At 42.2% G+C, this 26449-nt stretch overlaps 1 protein-coding gene across 11 annotated transcripts in view; it reads right to left on the minus strand.

Annotated features, from left to right (window-relative positions):
* TLE4 (TLE family member 4, transcriptional corepressor) overlaps positions 1 to 26449 on the minus strand; it is a 151359-nt gene that overhangs the window by 18303 nt on the left and 106607 nt on the right. For all 11 annotated transcript variants that reach the window (XM_070375729.1, XM_070375728.1, XM_070375732.1 and 8 more), the window contains 3 exons: positions 2285 to 2404; positions 1259 to 1312; positions 617 to 769 (listed from right to left, as the gene is read on the minus strand). In XM_070375729.1, the coding sequence (XP_070231830.1) occupies positions 617 to 769; positions 1259 to 1312; positions 2285 to 2404 (327 nt within the window). The remainder of the gene's footprint in view (positions 1 to 616; positions 770 to 1258; positions 1313 to 2284; positions 2405 to 26449) is intronic.

The following is a 26449-nucleotide window of genomic DNA, read 5'->3' on the forward strand; positions in this document are numbered from 1 at the left end:
GCTTGGTAATTCAAACAAAGCTACCAACAAAATCACATCCAAGCCAAAAACTAAATTTACCATAAACCACAGATGACAAAACCATCTCTGTAACCCCAATGTGTGTATCTTCATCTTCACTGAGATACGTTTCACTACATTTCCCCATGTCCTTCCCCCATCCTTACAAAAAGACTCACAAAACAAACATCCATCACCAAGTCAGTGAGCCCACTCTGTTCCAAAGTACCTTTGTCAATTAAACTTGAATACTGAAAATATACATATACTTAGTGATCAAAGTCCTATGGAAAAATGAAGAAAAATAAAATTTTAGAATTAAAACTAATCATCTGGAAACAGGCAATGCAAAGAAAGACAGTGAAAGTGAGGAAAGTGTCAGTCACTTGGACGTATCCAAGTCTTTGCAACCCCATGGGCTGTAGCCCACCAGGCTCCTCTGTCCATGGGATTTTCCAGGCAAGAATACTGCAGTGGGTTGCCATGTGCTCCTGGGACTCTTCCAGACCGAGGGATCAAACCCATGTCTCTTATGTCTCCTGCATTGGCAGGTAGGTTCTTTACCACTAGCCGCCTCCTGGGAACCCCCCCCCCCCAAAAATGAACAACTGCTTACAAGGCTAAGTTCTTTGGATTTGGAGGAAGGAGTACTGCTGGAGGATGCAATCGAAGCTGGACTGATTGGGGCATCTTTCTTGAGCAGGCGTGTCTTGTCCAGGCCGTTCTCTCTTGGGGAATGTGCTGGGCTCCCTCGAGGTGATGATGGATCCTACAAAGAAACATCAAGGGTATCAAATAGAGCACAGCACATTCACAATGCGAGAGTACTTGGTGTGGACGTTTCAAGCCAAAAGTCTTCAATAGCTTAGGAGCAAAAAATGTTCTGGAACAGACTGTTAAGACTCATCAAATTGCTGTAGAAAATATTCAGTATTGAGGTCAATAAAAATACTACAAAATTTATCATATTTATTTTAAAACAGCAACAAAAAAAAAACCCTACAAATTTGCAAGTAACTTGTCAAGGAGACCTGTAGACTGACCACAGATGTCTGGTGTGCATTCCTGTTGGTAACAGAACGTATGTGCACTTCATAGACAAGAGTAGCAATAAAAAAGGATGTGTAATACACAAATTTTTCAGATAAACAAATTGTGGGTCCTTTTAGAAATTAAGAAAACATTGTGGACACTGTTGGGACACTAGTCATTGTTATAACTGGGTAAGAGCAGGAAGTCAAATGAGCCACAAACATACCTCATTGGAAACGTCAACCACCAAGTTGTCATCACTCTTCTCAGCATCGCTGTCCTGCATTGACAATTGAGAAGCATTATCTCCTCCCCCAGCAAAAAAAAAAAAAAAAAAGCAGCCAGATTTACCCTGAGTAAAGCCCAGAGTAATTCCTCACATTTTATAAAAACGAACAGCACCAAACAGTGGCAAACACTCTACAATGTACTGTGTTCCTTACTCCTCGTGATGATGCTATGACATAGGTAATAGGATGATTTCATTTTAGTTGAAGAAAGTCAAAGCTTATGGCTTGTTAGTCTAGAGCATCAGGTGCCACCTGGCCTGCCCATGCTACATAATACAGCCTACACATGGGCGGGATTGTCCTGTCAGTGTCTTTCAAAGACTGGGTAAGGAGCCACAGTTTTGAATTTGGGAGGTTTCACATGAAAACTCAAGTTCTTGGCTTCTTTTGAGCCTGCAGTCTTGCAGGGCACCAGCACAGAAGTGGAACGTGGTCAGCGTGCCTCCACACCAGGGAGTCCTATCCCGCTTCCTCCCTTCACTGATCTGAAGCAGCAGTCACGGAAGGGAAATGAGCTTTGGTACATGCTAGGAACACATCTGGATGTCTCTGGAAGTAACATTCCACCAAAACGTGCTACATTCCTCAGCACAGGAGGTCATCCAGACATTTTAACAGGTTGTCTGTGATTTTACATTTTCCCTTAACATTTCTAGCTGGCCACAGAAAATTCAACCACCTTGAAATGTATGGAGGGAAGCAAATACACCTAACAGAAATAATACAGAACACAAGTCCTCTATCGGTTGCCAGATCAAACACTGTTTCCTGGCTCACTCACCTGCAAACACAGGCTTTCAGTCAGCCAACTGACACTCAGCTACAACTGTATTAACTAGTTTTCTCTCCTAGAATGTTATCTTGTGGTCTAGTTTTGGTTGGTAATATTAAGAGGGTAAAAAGGCTGTTGATTAAAAAGCAAGATAAACTGCCTCCCCCAAAGCAAAGGCGAGTGAACCTACATAACGAGCTGCAATCTCCTTTTCTTCAGTTTTCTGCTTTTTGCTATCAGAGGAATAGTCTGTGGAGTTTCTGTGCTTCTCAGCACCTCGGAAACTGGCTGATGGGGATACCGAAGAGCTCTGGAATTAGAAAGGAAAGCAGAATTGAGAGATGACCAGTCATTTAACCCTGTCATTTTTTAAAATCACATGAGACTTTATCTCCTTTTTGCTCTTAGTATACGCTCACCAAGCTGTTAAGAGGAGACAGGCCTCCCCCGACCCACTCCGCATTGATGCGTGCATGCGTGCGTGCTAAGTCACTTCAGTCGTGTCAGACTCTACGCGTCCTCATGGATGTAGCCTGCTGGGTTCCTCAGTCCATGGGATTTTCCAGGCAAGAATACTGGAGTAGGTTGCCACTTCCTCCTCCAAGGGATCTTCCCTACACAAGGATTGAACCTGCATCTCTTACATCTCCTGCATTGACAGATGGGTTTTTTACCACTAGTGCCATGTGGGAAGCCCACCCTGGGTCAGTATAGCTATAAAAAGATCACTCCCTAGTGGTCAGATGTGATGATGGCAACTCCTCCACTAGCTCCAGAGACAGGGGTGCAGGGTGGGAGTTTAGAGGAGGAAGACTGAGGACTAGTAAGTGGGTTTCCACTGATAGGGGATGAGTAACTCTAAACCCTTCCTTCCTGTATCAATCCATCTCAGGGTTTTATATGATTACTCTAAATGTAGGAACTAAGCATGGTAACTACTGCTACTCAAACGTTCACTCTTATGTTTGGTGGCAGAAAAGACAGTAGGCATTATCCATTAAAGGCTGAAGATAGAAGCAAAACACTACAAGTCAAACAATTTCATAATGTGTACTGATAGCTTCTTGACTATCATCTATGCCCACTGAGTTCCAATCCTCATTCCCAGGCTAAGACTTGCTTCAATGCTTCTGCTTTGTTTTCCTACCATGGCCCAATGCAATTAGGCTTTTACAACCATTTTGCCATTGAAATCATGCACACAAACACCATCTGTGAGTTACTACTTACCAATTTAATGCCAACCCCTGTATCTAGTTTTTCCCCTTTCCAGTCTATCTTCCACATTTCTGGGATTCTCAAACAAATCTCCTTCCAGAGATTCTCACCCTTCCTTAAAAAATGGCAAACAGTGTCCCACTATCCACAGGGGGGAAAAAACCCCAACTTCTGAGTATAGCTGTCTTTCAAAGCCCTTCACTCTCTGCCCCAATTCAGCCCAGGCCTGGTCTCAGAGCTCTTAGCATGTTGCTGCTCCACCTTATCCCGTGCCTCTTGTCACTGCACTGGAAGCCTTCCCCACCCCCACCCAGCTTTCAAGAATGTCCTTTCTCTCAGTATCTTCCCTTTGAAACCCTCTTTCACCATTCTTAAGAACCAGCTCTAACTTCACTGTTCGATACTCCCTCAGACACTGTCAGGCAGAATCCATCACTCTTTGTGTCCTAATGTTTTATTCACCCAGACAGTGGAGCATTCACAGTCAGTTGATACCTATTTGTTTACAAGGTCCTACCCACTCCAGGCTGCAGATCCCCGGCGGTGGGGGCACCCAGCACAATGAGTGGCACTGAGCTGCCAAGAATTATTTTTTTATGAACAGAAATGACTGCATGACCCCTCTGCACACCTCAACTGTAATCCAAAATTCATGTGGTACATTCCTTTCCAGAGGGTCCCTTGGCTAAACAAATCCATAAGAGGTCATCCAGTAGAGTAGGATCTGAGGCATGATACGCCTTAGGTATGGCAACGTGGCGGCTCTGCCCCTTCTTCGCCTTACTCCATCATATACTTCTGCACCCCTTCATCCTACTAATGTGGTGCTTTACAACAAGAAGAAAAGTGAGTACATCTGTGTATGATTCACTGAGTCTTTTGATTCTGATATTCTCCACTGAACATTACTGCTACTCTGTCAAAAAGGAAAATTTGATTTTTAAACAATGACAAAATATTTTTTTTAATTAATACTAAATGGTAATGTTTATTTATTGGCACACATGTACAAATAGCTTTTTCTTTTTAAACTGGCTGTTTTAGGAACTGTGGGTAGCACTTTATTTGTGAATTTTACTGTAGAACAGAGTTCTACATGTTGGAGTTTCCTGGTAGAATGATAAAGTAGTTAATTACCACTAGCATTTAAAGGTTAAGCTGAACAATAGGCACTGGGGCAATCAGCAATGTTCTAATAACATAATTGCTCTAGAATCAAATTGGACTTGGCACGGACTCTCATCATGAATCTAACAATTCTACCCTTCTGCCACTGGAAGGCTATTTGGACTTTTGCTAGACATGTGAACAGGAGAAATTGAACACTGATAAAGACAAAAATCACGATTTTACAACAAAAGCTTATTTTTATTTCTCTACTGTTATTTTAAAAGCGTAGCCAGTTTAGGTATTTTCCTAACTTATTACATAAGAAACTTACCAGAGTTGCATTATTATGCTTTATAAAACTACAAACTTAGAAACATTAAACACAGATCTTTTTTCCTTACAGTTGGATCATGTAAATATACTAGCAAATTTGTTAAGAACAAAGAGTCACACTGTGAAAGCAGTGGCCAATTTGGAGAGGACAAACTATCTTAAATGTGAATGGTTAGTAAAAACTTCTAAAAAGTAAAACTAATAACCTAGAATTAAAAAACAGAAATTTAATTTTAAAAAGTAAACACATATCGGTATACTGAAAAAAAGAAGGTAATGTCTAATAAAAGCTAAAGAGGACGGAAACAAAGTGAAAATAAAAAAAAAAAATATATGAATCCTATTATATGGAAATCCTAACTGCTTTGGTAATAAAAGAGAAGCTTTAAAGTCAGTTATTCCTAACATTATAAATCACAGTACCTCAAAATGAGAAAAAATTCTAGATCCTAGTCTGAAATCCAGCCTGGACTTTACTAAGGCTATTGATCAAGTCAGTTGCAAAACCACTACTCTAACTGTAGTTCTTTCAGTCCAGGAATCAGTTTGGGTCAGGGACACTCAGGGGGAATCTGTCTATGATGGTGGGGGTAGGGAGGATAGAGAAGACAGGTTTAAAGCCAGGTAAGACCCTTTACTGATGTCATAACCAAAGCCCTCTAGCAATTGAAAAGGGTGGCCCCATCCCTTCATCATGACTCTTCTGTCACCTCAAGATCAAAGATGACCAAGTATGAGAAAGAGTTCTATAAAGTATTCCTCCACCCCCAAAGAGGTGGTGGTGTTATAATCAACTAATTATAATAACAGGTAGCACAGATTTTACCAGCAAGCAAGAGTGTCTCTCTGGAGTCAGACTGCCTGGGTTAAAAATCTTCTACTTAATAGCCCTGTAGCCTCGGGGATGTTGTTCAGCCTCAGTCTATAGTCAACAACACCCCACCCACTTTCTCAACCACGGTGCTCTGAAGGATAAGTGAAAGAAGCCACATAAAGAATAAGGCACAGTCCCTGGCAAATAACTGAGCCTCCACATTATTTACTGCAGAGTTAGTGTGGATCTTCTATTTGAAGCCTCACATAATGACTATTCTAAGCATTTGGGTACAGCTTCCAAGGGAGTGCAGTGGTGAAATATCCACTTGCCAACTGTAGGAGATGAAAGAGATGTGGGTTTCATCCCTGGGTCGGGAAGATCCCCTGGAGTATGGAAATGGGAACCTGCTGCAGCATTCTTGCCTGGAAAATCACATGAGCAGAGGAGCCTGGTGGGATACAGTCCGTGGGGTCACAAAGAGTCAGACAAAGTACCCAGCCACACAACAAAAAGCATTTGGGTAGCACTGTCTCTTAGCATAGATATGCAGATGGCCCATAATGATAGGGTTCCAATAGGCTGCTATTAACTAAAACACATCTCCTTTCAACAATCACAATAAGGTTTTGGTGTAATACTTCAGGCAAGACTGTAAATACCACCTCCACACTAGACTTTCTAATTTGACTTCAAATGCATTTCAAGCTAACTTCACTTTCCAGTGGCACAGGTGCAGTGCTCAGATGTCCCTGCCAACTTACAAAATCCCAACTGGCAAGAATACGCCAAAGGTCGAGCACACAAATATGATCAAGAACTCTAAAACTCATGTTATGGTTTGTTTGCTCATCAGCTGCAACTTTCAGATACCCCATCTACTTGGTACCAAAGGGTAAATCCGCTTTCAAACACATAAGAAGGATAATTACAGGGCAGAGGGAACCATGAAAATCTGGCCAGGGTGACCACAAGTCCTGGACTGTCCCCCTTTACACCTGCTGTCCAGGTCTCTTTACTCTCAAAACCAGCCCACTTAGAGGATGTATATACTGCTACTCTTAACTGTAGTCCTTTCAGCACAGGAATTAGCTTCAGTTCAGTTTAGTTCAGTCGCTCAGTCGTGTCCCACTCTTTGCGACCCCATGAATCGCAACATGCCAGGCCTCCCTGTTCATCACCAACTTCCAGAGTTTAGGTCAGGGCAATTCAGGGGAAGTTTGTTTATGGCAGTAGGGATGGGGAGGAGAGAGAAGTCAGGCCCAAGAGCCTTGCTGACTCTTTACTGATGCCATGACCAATGCCCTCAATCATCACTTCCTCTGAAGAAGACTCATGTCTCAGAAACAGATCACTGGTGACTTTCTTGACTACACAAAGGCCAGAGTACAGAGGGAGATCAGCAGGGGCTCCGCCCACCCCTCCTCCCAAGCAGAGGGGCCTTCAGGAGGAGCCCTACCATCCCAGTCACACAGACTTAAGCGTGGCTCCCAGTCCTCAGAGCATTTCATGGTTGTGAAACACTTTCAACAAGTTCTGAAGCAAAGGGAATATCCTGAATAAACTTCTATACCAAACTAACCATACATCTCCCAGCACATTTCTGATTGAGGTTTTATTGTACAGCATTATGCAAAATGTTTCTTTTCCTGTTCACAGAGCTCTTTTTAACTAAAATTTTAACATTTCTTATCTCATTTATAAAGAAATAACCAGGAGAGACAGAAAAAATAATCCTCAAACAGGAAAAATTAAGTATAAAACTTTAAAATGAAATTTATTTGATCAAAACACACATCTTACATACTGACTCATAACACATGCAAATTTATATAAACTAGCTTAAAATTTATAGCATCCTGGTAGTGAAAAGCCTGAATATGGTAGGGCTCTAAGCCAGTCACTGGTTGTCAGTTTACTGCTCATTACAGTAAGACTTTTTTTAATAACTTGCCTGATTAAGGAAGTCATTAAAAACAATCTGTATATAACCCTTATGGAAGTTGCTTTTTTCAAATTAACATAAATCAAAATTCACCTTCAAAAATGACTAGGACTTTCGGAAGACTGCCCTCGTTAAACAAGATTTAATATAATCTCCATGTAAAGTAATGAGTCAGTTCATAATAAATGTTTCACCTTCTGTAATATTTTGTGACCAACACATTCTTTTAAAATGGTCTACTGCCGTCTTTGTCTTTCTGCCTCTCTCCTGGTAAGAAAAACTTGATTCAAGATTCTTTTGCAGATAATCAAAAGTCCATCAAATCAGAGAAATATAATAAGAAGAGAGGCAGTAACCACAATGGTCATGCTATGGGTACCCGAGTCAAACAGCTATGGGTTGGAGGCTACTTGCTGTGACCTTGGACAAGCTACTGAGCCTCTCCAGTCTTCCACTTCCAGTGGGCAAAACGAGGATAACAGGAGCTCCTCCTTGAAAGGTGGCCGTGAGGACTAGGGGAAAGTGCATGTTGTGAACCATCTGCAGCTCCATGAAGACCTATTACATCTTTGGTAATGTGGAAAACACCACACAATCTTTATTTAGTTCACGTATGGACTCATTTGACAAGTTATTTACTAAAGACCCACTAAGTACAAAATACAAAGATGAATAAAATACCTTCCCTGCCCTCCAGTAGGGTTCCATGAGTTAAAAATACTTAGGATACACAGAAGTCCTACATATATTCCCCTTCACGCAGCAGAATCTATAGCAATTCAATACTTAGTCATTCATGTTTTGCTTCCAAGGTTTCAGCATATGTATTACTTGGTCAGGGAAAAAATACCATAGTAATTTATAAGGTATCAATAAAACTGATTTTAAATTAGAACATTATCTTGATGCCCTCTTGGGGTTTTTGGACTGTTATTTCCTCTTCCTGGAATAAAGCTGTTGGCTCCACCCCAAAAATTTCATTAAAGACAGCTACTTTAGCTGGCCAGCTAAGCTGCTGGGGCGTGATGCTTTGACACCAAAGGTACAGGTTTTATACAGGCACCTAAGCTTTCTGACAGCTACTGTCTGCATGTGGTCCAAACTGTAGGTCACATGTGGAAGCAACTGTGGAGATGAGAGGGGCCAACTACATTCCATGACCACTGATGGGGACAGTCCAAAGCACAAGATGAATATATTACCAGAGATGGCACAGGATGAACAATCTCCCAGAAACCATAATAAAAATTACCAAGTACACACAAATATTGCACAGAAGTCACAAATGTCTTTTAAACTGTCCAATCACCCCAAATCACTTCATGCCCTTCAAATTTAATGAAGAGCCTCAAGGCCTGCAAACCCTAATATTCCTATGTGTATCTGTCCTCCACCCAGAATTTGCTTCCCCTCATTTATGTAGATTCTATACATCTTATATGCAAACAGTATATAAATTAGTCACATGCAACTGCCACCTTCTTCTGAGTTTTTTTTTTCCAGTATTGTACCTATAAAATATATCTTAAATCATTCATTATCCAAATGCCTTATAATCAATGTTACTAGGTCTTACTGACAAATATGATGTGGTACATGAGTCGTCTGACTGCCCTAAAAACAAATGTGGGGGAAGTGGCTGGCAAAATTTTCCTTCCTGAATTTTCTGGGAAGGTGAATTAGCTTCAGACCCATTCCTGTACTGTGTGCCCTGTTCTTGAATCAAAATATCAACACACTTCTAACAACTGCTTGGAAAGAAGCTCAAATAGAGTAGGTGCTCAGAGGAAAAAAGTGACTCAGATTTAAGACTTGGCAAGCTATATCTCAATGGACCAGAAGCCTCATTTAAGCAACTATTAAAATTTATTGGAAAAGAAAATCTTTTCATGTTGCTATTTTTTCCCAGTAAAGTGTTTTAGTTTATTAGAAAGGCTAAACATTTTTTTCCTCCAAAGAGTGTTAACTCCACAGAGCCTTATATATTCTCATATATTATGTATGCAAATATACTCCATACAATATCAGAGGGCAATTCACAGAGAACAGAGAAGGAAACAACAGTGTATCAATTTAAAGGTAGGCTTCTAAGAGTTTTTCAAGGCTGCTAATCAGAAATGCAAAATCTAGGTCTTCTTCATACTACTTCAAAAGGGCAAAACAGTTTCAGTGATCACTTAGCCAATCTGGTTAATGTCCTTCATTAAAATATCAAAATGAACTGTATTCTAGAACAGAACTAACACAAACATAATGTTAGCCATATGCTCCTTGGAAGAAAAGCTATGACCAACCTAGACAGCATATTAAAAAGCAGACATTACTTTGCCAACAAAGGTGTGTACAGTCAAAGCTATGGTTTTTCCAGTAGTCATGTATGGATGTGAGAGCTAGACTATAAAGAAAGCTGAGAGCCAAAGAATTGATGCTTTTGAACTGTGGTGTTGGAGAAGACTCTTGAGAGTTCCATGGACTGCAAGGAGATCCAAACAGTCCATTCTAAAGGAGATCAGCCCTGGGTGTTCTTTGGAAGGAATGATGCTAAAGCTGAAACTCCAGTACTTTGGCTACGTCATGCAAAGAGTTGACTCATCGGAAAAGACTCTGATGCTGGGAGCGACTGGGGGCAGGAGGAAAAGGAGATGACAGAGGATGAGATGGCTGGATGGCATCACCGACTCGATGGATGCGAGTCTGAGTGAACTCCGGGAGTTGGTGATGGACAGGGAGGCCTGGCGTGCTGCGATTCATGGGGTCGCAAAGAGTCAGATAAGACTGAGCAACTGAACTGAACAGATAAATGTATTTCCAATTTCCCAGGTGGCTCAGCAGTAAAGAACTCGCCTGCCAACACAGGTGACTAAGATGTCATCCCTGGGCCAGGAAGATCTCCTGGAGAAGGAAATGGCAACCTATTTCAGTATGCGTGCCTGGGAAAGCCTAAGAACAGAAAGGCCTGGCCAGCTATAGTCCATGGGAGTCACAAAGAGTCAGATATGACTTAACACGCATGTACATATACGTATTTATTTCCAGTAGCCAGAATTTTACAAAATTTAAAAGAAATCAGTAACACTAATTTTAACCAGATTAATTAAACCCAGTATATCAAAAAATATCATGTCAACTTATAATCAATATCAAACTTATTAATGAAACATTTAATTTTTTTAAGTCTTTAACATCTAATGTGCATTTTATACTTACAGCATATCTCAATTTGGACTGGCTACAGTCCTGGTGTTCAATAAAACACATGGTGTTTGGCCATTATTAGATGACACACATCTAAAATGTCTTCAAGTCACATTAGGAATTAATCCCAATTAATAGAAATTTCTGATCTGGCCACTGTCTAAGTTCTCCAATCCAGTTGAAAGTCACCTTCTCAGAGTAGTAGACATTCCAAAACATTTTATCCCTCAGTGGAGGCTTCTGCCAAGAATGCCCTTCCCTAACCTCTCAGCAGCCAGTATTTTTAAACTTTTTATTCCTTGGCTTAAATATCACCTTCTCAAGAAATGGTCTTGCTGGGGACACTATCCAACAAGATCCCTCCCAGGAATCTCTATCATAGTCCCTTGTTTACTTCTTTCCTAGCATCTGTATCACAGCCATACAGTTCAGTTACTCAGTAATGGCCAACTCTTTGTGGCCCCATGGACTGTATCACACCAGGCTTAGCTTTCCATCACCAACTCCCAGAGCTTGTTCAAACTCGCCTCCATCAAGTCGGTGATGCCATCCAACCATCTCATCCTCTGTCGTCCCCTTCTCCTCCTGCCCACAATCCCTCCCAGCATCAGAGTCTTTGCCAATGAGTCAACTCTTCGCATGAGGTGGCCAAAGTACTGGAGTTTCAGCTTTACCATCATTCCTTCCAAAGAACACCCAGGGCTGATCTCCTTTAGAATGGACTGGTTGGATCTCCTTGCAGTCCAAGGGACTCTCAAGAGTCTTCTCCAACACCACAGTTCAAAACTATCAATTCTTCGGCACTCAGCTTTCTTCACAGTCCAACTCTCATATCTATACAGAAGCACTGGAAAAACAATAGCCTTGACTAGACGGACCTTTGTTGGCAAAGTAATGTCTCTGCTTTTCAATATGCTATCTAGCTTGGTCATCCTACCAATCTTCAAGAATCCGTCTCACAGAAATCCACTTTGGCTGAGCAATGCCTGTGCCACCAGGAAGGACCCTGAGTCAGAGTGGTTGATTAGAGACAACCCAGAAACTAACCCCATCACGTGAGGCTTCGCACTAAGAGGCAGAGCAGTTCTTCTGGGTTACTTTACCCTCTTGCTCTCCGCCCAGGCACCGGTTTCCCATATAGTCTCTTGCTTTGTCAGCATGTGTGTCCCCTCAGATAATTCATTTCCAAGTGTTACAAAAAAGCCCACTCTCAGGACCTGGAACGGGTCCCCTCTTTCTGCAACACAGTGACAGGACTATTCTCAGGACAATGCTAAAAAGACAGGAAGAGAAAATATAAAACTTGACCTGCTCATGTGGTCAAAAGTGGTGCCTTTTCCCTGTTGCTCCCTGACCAGTCAAGGGCAGAGGTCCCCTCCTTCAAGGTTAGCATGAGGTTTGACCTCTGGGTGAGCAAGCAAGAAGTATTTGTTGTTGCATAAATGTAACAAGGCTACCAGTTTTTCTTATTCTATAAGAGATAAATCTTCACCATAACGGAGACATTTTTCAACTGGTTCCCCTCTTCCTGTCTCTCATCATGAACTCATCAGGTGTCTGCAGCCAGGGAGAAACAAATCTTACTCAAGTCTGACCGCTGAAAAGGCAGGATCTAAATGAACCCTGCCTGACAGACCCACCAGGTGAAGAATGCAGGCATCAGCAGTTCTTTCTGTGGCCACTCATTTATAGAACAGTGATCCCTGGGGATCCCCTTGAAATGTTTATTTCCTAAGGAGGTTGTGGTCGAGAAAAAAAACTCCTCAGTACTGCCATTTTTGTTGTTGTTTTCTTAAGAATACCCACACAGGTGATGAAAGAAAAGGCCAAATATAGGGCAGATATCATACTTGTTTTATATCCGTTGATTTTTAAGTCAAAGATGACTACCTAGAGTTTTATGTAAATTTTTAGTGTGTAAAGCAACATAAAACATTAATATCAATCAGTTTAAGACACTGACTTCAGTATACTGAGGAATAAAAACTAATGAGACACAGATACTCAGAGACAAAATTTTAAATCAGTGCAAAGACATGATTTCAAACAGCAGCTTTTATTTGACAACCAGGTCTGAAGATGCAAGGGTTGACCAAATATGCAAAACACTAGAAGAAGCAGCGTGAACAAAGCTAAGAATTCTATAGGCTAACCAGGAACCAGCATTCCACTAACGCGATGAGGTGCTGAAAGGGGAGTCAGGCCCCAGTGTAATCCCATCCTGTACCCCATCTAGAATGATCAGAGGTCAGAGAGCTAAATTATAAGGGAACTACAGCAGAGGTCTCAGAGCCCTGTCTCTTGTCATCCCTGACAGCTGAGAGGGCTCGGCTGTGGCTCTGGCTGACCTTTTCTCCCTCCAGTTCCTTCTTCTCCCAGCCACCCCCTAGCCCTGCCCTGACCGGGGTATCTCTGTCAATACTGTCTTCCCTGTAGCACTACAGGCTAAAGAGGTTGTTGACCCTTATTCTAACATGTCCTTTTAGGTTAATTACTTTTGTATACTCAGTGTACCCGGTGACATTTAATCACTACAGCGTTACTTGGGTAAACAGAACTGAATGGAACCAAGTGCAATTTGGCATTGAGCTAAATGGTGCAGTAATAGCAGCATGCTGAAGACCGGAAGGACATACTTTTCCTCATCACCCTGAGAAATGAGGAGAATGCAATTCTACCTATCACTATTGTGTTAAAAGGAAGAATCGCATCTCAGTACTATGCTTTTGCTGCTGCTGCTGCTAAGTCGCTTCAGTCGTGTCTGACTCTGTGCAACCCCATAGATGGCAGCACACCAGGCTCCCCCATCCCTGGGATTCTCCAGGCAAGAACACTGGAGTGGGTTGCCATTTCCTTCTCCAATGCATGAAAGTGAAAATTGAAAGTGAAGTCGCTCAGTCATGTCTGACTCTTCGCGACCCCATGGACTGCAGCCTACCAGGCTCCTCCGTCCATGGGATTTTCCAGGCAAGAGTACTGGAGTGGGTTGCCATGCTTTTGCTACTTAACACTAAATACGACTTTGTAATGTAAGAATGGCCCAGAAAAGTTTTTGCTGAATGAATGAAGATAAAATTAACTCGAAGTGTAGTATGACTTATGTGGTATGAATGTCTCCCCCATCCGCCTCTCTTCACATGTGCCCACACACACAAGCCCACAAAGGCCATCTCAGGATAGCCCTCTGCTAGCAGCCAGCAGTCTATCGTCTTGCTACTCTTTGGGCTGCAGGCGTCCAGGGCACAGAAACCCAGATGCAGATGATCCCACCACTGAGTGTGTACAGAGCACCTCCAGGAGCAGGGGATCACTCAAAGGTCACGGAACACACTGTGGAGCCACTGAGAAAGTCTGCTCACACACACAGCCATGGACTTCCTTCTGGGGGAATGGAGGAGAGTGTACAGAGCCAGCCAGACCACTGGAGGCAGAAGTACTTCCATGGTGGACGGAAAACAAGGTTTTACTCCTCTATCGGAAGGATAACAAAAGACTTCACAAGCAGAGCCTATAGAGTTGTGACTCTGCCGCAATCCTACAACTTGAGATGAATGGCTGCTTCTGTGTTGGCTGTTCTAGACACTGAGGGAATAAGGCACAGTCTTGGAGCGCTTCGGAGTCTGGAGGGAAGAGTGGAAGATGAAATCATCACAGGCTGCAGAGTGAGAGCGCTCTGGTGTCAAGTCTCAGCTCCACCACACACTAGCAGTTTGATTCCAGTACTTTCACCACCACCCCTCCCCTCACCTCAATTTTCAAGCCTGTAAAATGGAGATAAGGATATCTTTCCCACAGGATTGTACTGGAGATTAGATGAGCTAACTAGAAGAAGTGGCAGCTGCAGACTGTCCTTTCTTTCATGCTTGCTTCTGGAATCTGCCCCAGAAGGCAAAGGCCAAGCCTTTGTCAGCAGCCCAATCTGGGCAAGTCTCCTCTTGCCTGCCTTTGAAAGAGTTCAAAGAGAGTTATGGGCAGTTTCTCAAGCCTCAGATTCTGGGGAAAAGCCACCCTATCTGTCCAAATTTGAACATTTCCGACAGCCTATTCTCCAGTTTGGGCATCTACTTGCCCCCTTGGCTTGCTGCTCTCTTGAGAATTTCTTCTCTTTCCCCTGATTTGCAGAATTCACGCCAAACACACCTTCCAACCTGACCTGGAGTTAGGGTTAACAGGGTGAAGACCAGACTTGCAATCCCAACTTAAGTGGAACTTCACAAATGACTCCACAGTGAGTGAGCTGTCAGGACTAATGGGGTGGTAAGAAACAGCACGGACACCACCCACCCTCCCATTAATAAAAGAATACCACCAGCTACTACTGACTCGAGTACCGACCAGGTGGCAGGCACTCTGCTGGGCCCCACAGCAGTGACTTGAACACAACAGAGAGGGAGGCTGAGGACCCTATCCTCAGCACTCCCAGTAAAGAGACATTATTATTAAGAAATTAATAAATCAGTAATGTAATAAGTGCAAATGGCAGTGTTTTACAAAGCAGATAAACCGGATGTTAAGATTGAGACTAATGACAGGGTGGTCAGGGACAGCCTCTTAAAAGAGAGGACACGCAGGCTGACAGGGGAACTAGAGCCAGTCACGTGACAGCTAGGAGAACACTGCTATAGACGGACAGACGGGCTCAAGCACAGGCCCCAGAGAGGGACAGAAGGGCTGGGTGCCTGCAGCGGAGGGAGCATGGGAAGGCCATGTTGGGAGGAGGGAGGGGCGAGGCTGTGCAGGGCACAGCAGGCCATGGTGAAGCCTGTGTTTTATTCTAAGTGCCCCTGAAGGGGAGCACGTTCTTAAAAATCACTCAGTATATCTTTGAAAAGTTCTATGTTAGAGGGGGGCCAGAGTCAGAGTTAAGACTTTTAAAAGCACTTAAGAGGAGAAAGATTATGTTGCCTACTTCCACTCTTGGTAATTAAAAATGAAGACAACTAAGTGTACAACAGAAACCTTACATGAATGTTAAAGTAGCATAATTCTGAATCAGATCATCAAAGCTGTGTGTGCCTGCTAAGCCGCTTAAGTTGTGTCCGACTCTTTGTGACCCTGTGGACTGCAGCCTGCAGCCTCCTCTGTCCATGTGATTCTCCCGCCAAGAATACTGGAGTGGGTTGCCATGCCCTCCTCCAGGGGATCTTCCCAACCCAGGGATTGGGTCTCTTAAGTCTCCTGCATTGGCAGGTAGGTTCTTTACAAGAGTCACCTGGGAAGCCCCATCAAGGCTGAGCTTTCATCATTTTTGGCATCCCTGATTTTTGAGTGCTGGTGTATGGGCTTAAGTGGGTCTGCCAGCTAACAGGGCTTTGGAACAAAACAGTGGTCCAAGGGAGATGCTGGTGGCTTGGACTGGAGGGAGCGTTGAAGAAGGGAAAAAGAGGATGATTTCAGAGAGATGCTGGGGTATAACCCAACTCAGTGTTTTACTTCACAGTAACACATGTGTGTGTGTGCACCTAAGTATGTGTGTGTATTCCTGAGTGTACACAGGTATAGATAGATGTATGTGTATAATTAGAATGGAATCAAGTTTGTTAACACAGTGATGTCATCCTTATCTATCTGTAATCTGATCAAGGTTAGTACTGGAAAAAGAAAGGCATGAGTCTTAGGTATACCACGAGAATGCTCCTAAACTTAAGGGCCTGGAGGGACCACATGCAGCATGTGAAAAGCATCTTCCAGGCTTATCACAGAAGAGGGGAGGGTTGGAAACAACTGATCTCATCTATCAGAACTAAATTCCTATAAGGTGGAGTGTCGGGTATTCAAGACAGATGCTGAAGAGTAAATACTGATCCTTAACTCAAAGAAACTTTAAAGGAAGGAAGGTAAAACCCATTTCTGTGGTCAGCAGAATGGATTATGCAAGAGCACAGTGACCGTTCCAGAAGGACTAGGATTAATCCACTGAGACTTCCCACAGGAGAGAGAGACTGGGCACTGTTTGGGAAGGAGGAGAAAACACTATTAGGGTCCAAACCTGTGCTAAGGCCATTTTGGGCATGTGAGGAGGCTAGGCCAAGTCTGGAAGGACGTGGAGGAGAACAAGCATGGTGCCACAAAGACTCCAGAAGGTGTTATCCTCTCCGGGATGACGTCATTGGCTGAGACAAGGGGCAGGGAGCAACCAATTCAGGATCTGGCGTGGTTCTCCACTCTGGCAGCAATCACCAGTGTCAGAATCACCTGTGGAGCTTAAAGACCACCCCAACCTGGGCTGCACCCAGCACTTTCACTGGAGGGGTGCAACTAGGCAACTTAAAAGCCCCCAGGTGATTCTGAAGTTGAGACTTTTAGAAAATCAGCAGCAGCTGTGGCTTCCTGTGATTAGAACTCCTAATGGACCAGACCCGCCTACGTATTAGCTAAGTCACCTCCCAGAGCACAATTAACTCAGCAACAGTGACAGCAGCCTAGACTTTATCTCCCTGCGGCTGCTCACCCAAGGAAGAACCACGTTTAACTCGTAAAAAAAATCATGTCTTTCAAAATCCTAGTCCTGAGCTGAGGGAGAGAAAAGCCACGACCGTGTCACTTGATGAGCCCCGGAGCTTCCACATCTCTGAACGCCTGAACGTAGTGTTACCACACACAGGTCTACAAATGCTGACAAAGTGATGTATTCTGAGTGCCATAATTAAAACAATAATCTCAATAAAGTGGGCATTATGAGATAATTGGCCATCCTCAGGTATTAAGCAAACTGTGGTAAAAGCCAAGGATACTCATCACCAAGGTCAATTATAATAATTGCTTATCTGAATTACATTATTGCTATCATAAACTCCTGCTTGATTAAAACAAAAACAAAAACAATAAAAACTGATACAGCACACACCATAGGGAAATGACCTGAGAAGGAATTCTTGCTGTTCCTGTTGCTTGACTACTGCTATGTCACTTAGTCATTTGAGAATTCACATAAGCAACTTAGCAGTGCCCCCACTTACAGCCTATCCCTTTAAAACAGGTATGTGTCCTCAGCTTTGCAGTCAGAGCTTATTAAGGAAAAATGCCTATCTGACATTTGCGAAGTGGCTCAGAAGGGCAACATATGGTAACATACAGGAAAACGGAGGGGCTCTAAGCTAATAATAAAATGACAGGGCACAAGAGAAAACCAAGTACTCATTTCTGTGTTAGTTGCCTTCTTCACTGCCTCTCGCAGAAACTGAGTCTCGGTTCTGCCGGTTTATAGCTTGTGGGAAAAGATTTCACCCTCCACATGCCTCTGTCAGCTTGTCTAGATTAACACTTGGGTTCAAGTAACCAGTAACCAACGGTCAACCAGGAAAGAGTCGGGAAAAGCTTTGAAGACCAGAGGAGGGAAAACAGAATTTCTGACCTTCCTTCAGTTAATTGGAATGTGTTTGGCAATCGAGGAGTATAAAACTTCTTTTTTAAGCTGTGATTAAACATCAAGACTTTGATGTTTTACACAGTATTCTTCCCCCATAATTAACTGCACTAATGAAGTTAATTAGTGGGGAAGAATGCTATATAAAACATCAAAGTCTTGATGTTTAGGGTCGCCATCAGTTCAACTAAACAGTAATAAAGAAATCATTTCTTAAAGCGCATTTATGCATGCTCAGCATTTCTATTTACAGGCTCAAATTGTATGATAGGAACATTTTTCAAAATACCCAAAGATGCTATCCACACTGCAATCCAACTGCACTGACAGCAACAACATACCATTAAATGTAGTATAATTAAGTGGCCAAGAATGCCACATAAAGCAAAAGAATTGAGACATTTAATCACAGTTATGAGGACGGTTATAAATCTACCATTACCATGAGAGTAAAGAATGGGGGAAACCCAAGGCAAACAGCCACAAAAAGGACTATGTATAACCTGAAGGCCAGTGCTAATTGTGTATTAGATCGTGGGTTTAGCTTCAGTCAGAGAGAAAAGAAAACAGGTTAAGCTATAAACAAGAACTGCAGACATCTGGCTCTTTCCAGAACTACCGGACAGCATGGAGCATCCCTGGTCCTTTCTGTTGGATCACAGAGTGGAGGGGATGGGAGAAGACTGGGTGGCAAGATCAGCGGGAGGCCTTCTGGATGTGAGCTCGCATATATGAACAGACTCCCTGAACAAAGCAGGAAATCTATCAACTTTAGGTGCAAGGGACGAGAGATGTCATCTTGTCCCCGTTACTCAAGGTATGGTTCACTGTCCAGCAGCCATGAGATCTTCTGAGAGCTTGTAAGAAATGCAGCATCGCAGGCCCACCCCCTACCTACTGACATTGCTGAATCCACACTCATTACCAGTTTTGAGAAGCACCTGACCACTTCAACCTCGTCACTTTCTACAGGAAGAAACCTGAATCCCAAGGGCTAAAGTAACTCAGGCAAGCTAACACAGGGCACATACTAGAAGATGATCTTCTGGTTTTAATAAAAGGCACAGGGAATGATGCCTGCATACTGTGAAAAGAAACCAAATCTGTATAGAGAGAACAAGGCATCATTAATCAAAGAGGACACAAACGGGGTAAGGGGATGACAAAGGGGCTTGCTTCATTACATCTGACCGATCGGGCTGCCTTCACACCTATCTGACTTAGGCCAAGAATTCCCTCAAACACGTGTAAAGTGAAAACACACCAATTCTGTAAATAGGAAAGATGGAAAGGGCATTAGAACGTGTAAAAACAAAACAAAACCCCAAACCCAGAGAAGGGAAAGTTCCGAGGTCTCCAGCTCGCTTTTTGAAGGGCGATGGAGACAAGACAGAAAATGTGGCATCCTGGGGCCACCTCAAGTGACCACACAACTCTAAGGAGTGCGAAGTGCACTTCTGCACACCATGCTCGGCCAGACTGACCCAAGTCCACGAGGAAGTGAGAACTGGCAGGGCTTGTTGCATCACAGAAGACTGGATCCAAAGGTCAATTAAGATTTCAGAGGATGCAAAAAGGGGAACAAGAACACAGGCTACGTAAAAGCCACTGAAGCAATTTCATCATTGTTAATCCTGCAATGAATGTGTCTCTTCCCCAATAAAAATAAAACGTTGAGCCCCAGGACAGTAAACATTTCTGTCCTTTTCACCACTATATTCCTGGAGCCTGAGCACAGGGACTGTACCTGACTAGCCACTGAATAACATATCTTTACAAAACATTTAAGTTTTGCGGCTTATTATATGTAGACTGTCACTATATTTAGTATCACATGGCAATTACTAACTATCCTGATGATGAAACAAAACTGACAGATAAACTTAACTCTTGGGAGCTATATTAGTTTACTAGGGCTGCCAAGCAAACTCCCACAAACCAGGTGGCTGAAAACAACAGAAGCTTATTCTCTCTCACGTCTGGAGGCTGAAGTGTGAGATCAAGGTGTCGGCAGGGCCATGCTCCCTTTGAAGGCTCTGGGAAGAATCCTTCCTTGTCTCTCCAGCTTCTGGGAGTGGCTGGTAATCCTTGGTACTGCTTGGTTTGTGGCAGCATGGCTCCAATCTCTGCTTCTATCTTGATGTGGCCTTTCTCTCAGTTCATGTATTTCCCTGCCCCTACCCAAATAATGGCGACAGTCATGTCGCTGATGTGTCTCAGGTACTCCTTCTTCTAGAGGACTTTCCCAGCACATCCATGTGGCCTCAGTGTTAAGGAAGAGGTACTGGCTTTTTTAAAGCTAGATTTCCACACAAAAGCTCTCCTACTCCCTTCTCATTTCTTTTAGAGTCCTGCCTCATCTCCACCTTTGGAAGTACTAAGGAATTCAATCTGTACCCATTAGCCAAAGGAAAAATATTTATACTGTGAAATAATGAACATGACCCCCCAAAACATTCTCTCTGACTCAAGACTCTGAGTGAGGCAGGGCAATAGGAAATAGGATGTGAGACCCACAAACACACACCTTGTGCGCTGGGTGGCCCCTTGAGACACAGGGCTTCTGGGTTAGGGATAAAGCAAGAATACATGTGTTTTCTCCTTAAAAAAAAACAAAGCTTTGAAAAGATTAATGATACGCTTAAATGATGTGATACATACATTTTCTTAATTGTTCGGAAGTATACATCTGAAATCAATAGTCTCCATCATGAAGTTACTTCTGACTTGAAAACACTTTTTGGATAAGTAATAAGCAAACAGAAGACATTTTTAATTCAAGCCAAAGTAGCTAAAAAACTGAAATCACAATCTTACATCCTAATATTCTGCCAAGTAGTTAAGCATAATAACTGACATTCAGACATATGACCTTCTGTTCAATTCAAACGAGTTATCTTTGGATATTTTGTGACTCTTCTTGTGATTTAAATACCTCAAACTACAATCCATCTTTCGTTTTGCCATTGTTTAGGCAAAGTTTGAATAATCCCCCTACAACAGTGTTCTGGCAAACACTCTTAAATTATGTAATTCACCAGGTTTAACTCTGCTGGTATAATCACTTTCAAAGAAGATGGTTATAATACATTATCATTACAGCTATACAATCCAAGTTGAATTTTCCTTGGCTGAATTCCTAACATTTTAATGCTGAAATTGATCTGTTTTAAAAACATCATGTGAAGGGTTTTTAAATACCATACATGCCCAAGCTCTTTATTTTAAATGCTTTAGAAATGAGCTTACATAAACAGGAAAAAAAAAAAAACACTGCTCTCTAATCTAGCATTAAGCATATTTCAAAGAACAACAGGCATGTTTTCAAACAAACTACTGCAGTATACAAATTACCCAGCAGGAACGAGGATAACAATGCTTCTTATGTGGGTTTAGAACCTAGAGAAAGCTGACATTTCATCAAAGTTGTCTTGGAAACAATATTCTTTGTATTATTTAAAACACAAGAGGTGCACATTTGGGTGTGGGCTATTCTCTGCCAAATAGTCAGATCAAGAGGCTGTTGCAGTTCTGGTACAGTGATGAGAAATGGGAGTATGTAAGCACTGAAATTATGCAAGGTGTTCTCAAGAACAGAAACCTCCATAACAAAAATGCCAGGCTACCATCTGGTTCCCACTTAGGCCGATTTTTCTTTACCTCTAAGACCACTGAGTAGACTGACTACAATAGTGGCCACAATTTTCACATGTCCCTGGGTCCACGTTTGGTCATGTGACTTGCTTTGGCCAATAGTACAGTAGCAAACAATGCAGGAGAGGTTCTCCTAGACTCTGCTGCTGCCAAAAGAATAAGCCTTAGCCTGTTGGAGGGGTGGGTACAAGAGATACATGAGGAAGAACTGAAGACATTCTAAATTACCCAGCAAATTTAGCCAAGATCAGCCCAGCACAGCCCAAAGAACTCTTCCCAACTCCACAGCTAACACAAAAACTAATGAGATATAGCAAATAGTTTTCACTTTATACCATTTAGTCTTGGAAGGTTTATTACACAGCAGTGCTAACTGACATAATCATTTAATTGAGAATATGCACTACAGGAAAAAAATGCTCCTTCTCCTTTTCAAGCTACCTATATTGGAATAAATGAAAATAATGTAAAATAAAAAGTAAACTCATTCCTTTATGGTTCTCAGCCTGATAATGTCTAATTAAGAAATGAACTGACATGTATAAATGGTAAACTCTCATAAATTCATTATTGCAGCACCAGCCCCAACTAACATATGAAAAACACTGTAATTTTCAAGTAATTTCTACTTATATCATTGTATCTGCCCTTCCCTAAACTTTGTTAGGATAGTATTAACACCACCATGTTAGTGATGAGCAAACAGAACTCTAGTGAGGTAAGTGACTGCATAAGGTCACACAGATAGAGAGAAATAAAGCTGGCATTAGAATACAGGGATTCTGACTCAAGACCTCAAGTGACTGTCACGAACACCCTGACAAAAAATAAGGAGAATATGACAAGGTCAATGAGATTATTCTCACTTTATCAATTCATGGAGTAAAAAGATATAAAAAACTGTATATAGATGCAGCTGAAATAATTTAGAAAAAAACAGAATGGCTCACAGTATGAATTCTAAGTTACAGTGATACTCCAGGATTACACAATTTATATATGGTTATTTTTAAAATGCCCTATCTTTAAAAAGCAATATTTTCCCAGGCCAATATTTTTGAAATAATTATCAGTATTCAAATTATGTATACAATTTTGTGAATCAAAGGAATTTCGAAGATAAAGGGATCAAAGAAATTATATCTTCATGTAATTAGTCAGGACAGGTACAGAGGAAGCTCTGTAATTGGTTCTCTCCATATGAGAGCATTAAAACAACTCTCAACTTCATGTTTATTTATGCTCAGATTAATTCTACATCTTGTCTTCATCTAAATTTCCTCCTGAGATTTTAAAAAGGTGGATAAAAACTATCTTTAAGGGTTATCATTTCATGAAAACAAGTACCACAACATTGAGTCAGTAGACTCCTAAAGGGAGAACAGGGATGAGAAAGAAAGAATTCTTTCTAAAGACAGGGAGAAGTAAACTGGGAGTTAAATTAATGGTCTAAATCAAAGGTTAGCCAACGTTTTCTGGAAATGGCTTGACAGCAATCAGATTTATTAGGTTTTAGAGGTCACATAATATATCCATTGCATAATTTTTGTTTACAACCCTTTAAAATGTATATACCACCATGGGGTCTCACGAAAGAGTTGGACATGAGCAACTAAACAATAAAAACAACCAGTCTTATAGCTCATAGGTCACTCCCTGCCAACCCCACATACAGAACCAGGAAATGGATTTGGCCAGGATTTGGGTGGGCCAAAGCTTGCCCACCCCCTCAGTCTGGTCTATATAACTGCAAGGAAATGTGGTGTATTCCCGTATTTTCCCCCAGGGTGCCCTCAATAAGAGCCAAGAGGAGAATGGAGGGTCTGCAAGGTTCCGTGATCTGCACTCCACTCAGAGATGCTGGAGCATTTTGACTATAGTGATTTTTAAATGCAAGAGAAAGGTCATAAATTGTCATCTGATAACTTCAGTTTCATGACTTAAACTGTGCTTATGACACTGGATAAGAAATTGCCGACTGATTGGTTTGGAGGAGAAGGGGCTAATGTTGTCCAAACATTCCTCTTTCCCTTCCCTGATTTATTCAAGAGTATAACAAATGACTACTGTAACAGAGGCACCCTGACAGTAATACAGGAGTGTTCAAAGCTGAAAAGGACAAGGTCTTTGCCCTCAAAGCCTTCTGTCCATGAAAAAGTTAGAGATAAGATAAGTACAGGAGTCCCAAGGCTGTACTTAGACACTGCACGTCAGGAAATTCTTGGGGGCCAGATGAGCTTTGGCATTTAGTATTTCTGGAATTTGAGAAAGGCAGTAAGATACATTTACTGTAGCAGGATGTGGGACAGCACCCCATAATCAAACATTAGTGTTTCCATAGTCAAAAAAACACACACGCCAAACAAAAACCCTATTTGTTTCCACAGATTTTTGGATTTCAGAGTAGTGGATAGGGAAATGGGGGCCTGCCTAATCTTATAAGACTCTGAGTATTCATTTTATCTCGCCCTCTCTTTTAAAATAGTTTTAAGAAAAACCACAGAATATGATAATTCCTGATCCAAACTAAGCAACTGCCAACTTCTGCACTAGGGTGGCCTTCCTCATGCACTACGTCTTTACAACAACAGGTTACCTCAGATCCAGGCAGGGTGAGTTCAAGCTAACCAAGATTTCACTAATAACATTTTCTTATGCTACTCAAACGGAGAAGGCAATGGCACCCCACGCTAGTACTCCTGCCTGGAAAATCCCATGGATGGAGGAGGCTGGTAGGCTGCAGTCCATGGGGTCACTGAGGGTTGGACACGACTGAGCGACTTCACTTTCACTTTTCACTTTCATGCATTGGAGAAGGAAATGGCAACCCACTCCAGTGTTCTTGCCTGGAGGATCCCAGGGACGGGGGAGCCTGGTGGGCTGCCGTCTATGGGGTCACACAGAGTTGGACACAACTGAAGTGACTTAGCAGTAGCATGCTACTCAAAAGTCATTAAAAAAAAAATCAAATTTAAAAAATACATAAAATAATGTCTAGTAGGCAGTTAATGAATCCTTGGAAAGTATGCAGTATGACTTTCCTAATAAATTACCCAATGAATCACTAAATACCTGTGGCTGTGTGGCTAGAAAAGGCAATAAGCTTTTAGAAGGGTCACCTTAACAGAGACATTGAATCTCCAATTCCCCAGAGAACTCCACCACCCGGTAATCTGAAAGCTAGAGATCTTCGGACCTTCTCAGTGCGTATGTCCTGTTACTCGAAGAAAAAAGTCTGTGCCCAAGAGACCTTTGCCTCTGCTACAGCATCCTGCATGAAGCAAGCACTTTATCTGACAAATACCTAAAAATCCAACAAATATATAAGCTATTTTCATTTGCACACCTCAACATGAAGAATAATATAGTGTTTATTGAACTGGCAGATGAACAGTTCCTTTCATCATACTGGATAAAGTACGCTGCTGCTGCTGCTAAGTCACTTCAGTCATGTCCAACTCTGTGTGACCCCACAGACGGCAGCCCACCACGCTCCCCCGTCCCTGGGATTCTCCAGGAAAGAACACTGGAGGGGGTTGCCATTTCCTTCTCCAATGCATGAAAGTGAAAAGTGAAAGTCAAGTCGCTCAGTCGTGTCTGACCCTTCGCAAAGCCCATGGACTGCAGCCTACCAGGCTCCTCCACCCATGGGATTTTCCAGGCAAGAGTACTGGAGTGGGGTGCCATTGCCTTCTCTGGATAAAGTATACTCAGAGACTTATTTTTAACTCATCAATACACAATTTTCCCCGGATTTAATCTGAATTTTTAGATGTAGACACAAGCTTGGAGAGCTCCTGGTCCAACTACTCTGACATTGAGTGAATGTTGAATGAAATTCACTCAGTGGGGTCCAACTCTTTGCGACCCCGTAGACTATACAGTCCATGGAATTCTCCAGGCCAAAATATTGGGAGTGGGTAGCCTTTCCCTTCTCCAGGGGATCTTCCCAACCCAGGGATCGAACCCAGGTCTCCCGCATTACAGGCGGATTCTTTACCAGCTGAGCTATCAGGGAAGCTCTAACCTTAATACAACGTAAAAAAGCAGGTGTGGGACTTGTCCGAGGTACTGCAGCTAGCAACAGGAAAAGCTAGGATTAGAACAAGGTCTGCAGATGGTTTCCAATTCAAGTTTGTAATTGAATTCTGCTGATAAATAAGTATGTTTATCCAAGACAATGTATACAGATTAAAGGCTACACAATATTTTTGGCCTTATCTCATTAGCCTCACAGAGTCATAAGTTTACAAAGGTTCTAATTGTCAAAGAGGCTGGTTTACACCTCTAACTTGATGAAACTCATCATCCCTGGATCTTTGGTAAATACACATAATTTCTACTTTGCATCGTATTTTCATGTATTTCTGAATATAGTTCACATAATTCCTACTAATTTCTATAAGAGACACAGGAACTGAATAGAGTACAATATAGCTCTCTCACTTATATCACAACTGTATTACTCACTACTTGCTGTGCTAACAACTTACTGATCTGATGATGTTGCTGTTGTTGTTACTGTTTAGTTGCTAAGTTGTGTCTAACTCTTTGGGACCCCATGGACTGTAGCCTGCCAGGCTCCTCTGAGATGGATCTGATACTCACCTTTATATACAAATAGGAATTCAAAAGAGAAATTTCATTTAGACCATCTGGTTAGGTTAATCTTTCAGTAATCCTCCCTCTGAAATTTCTGAATTTCATAAATGTAAAGAAC

The sequence above is a fragment of the Bos mutus genome, chromosome 8, assembly GCF_027580195.1.
Source record: "Bos mutus isolate GX-2022 chromosome 8, NWIPB_WYAK_1.1, whole genome shotgun sequence".
In the NCBI taxonomy this organism is placed as follows: domain Eukaryota; kingdom Metazoa; phylum Chordata; class Mammalia; order Artiodactyla; family Bovidae; genus Bos; species Bos mutus.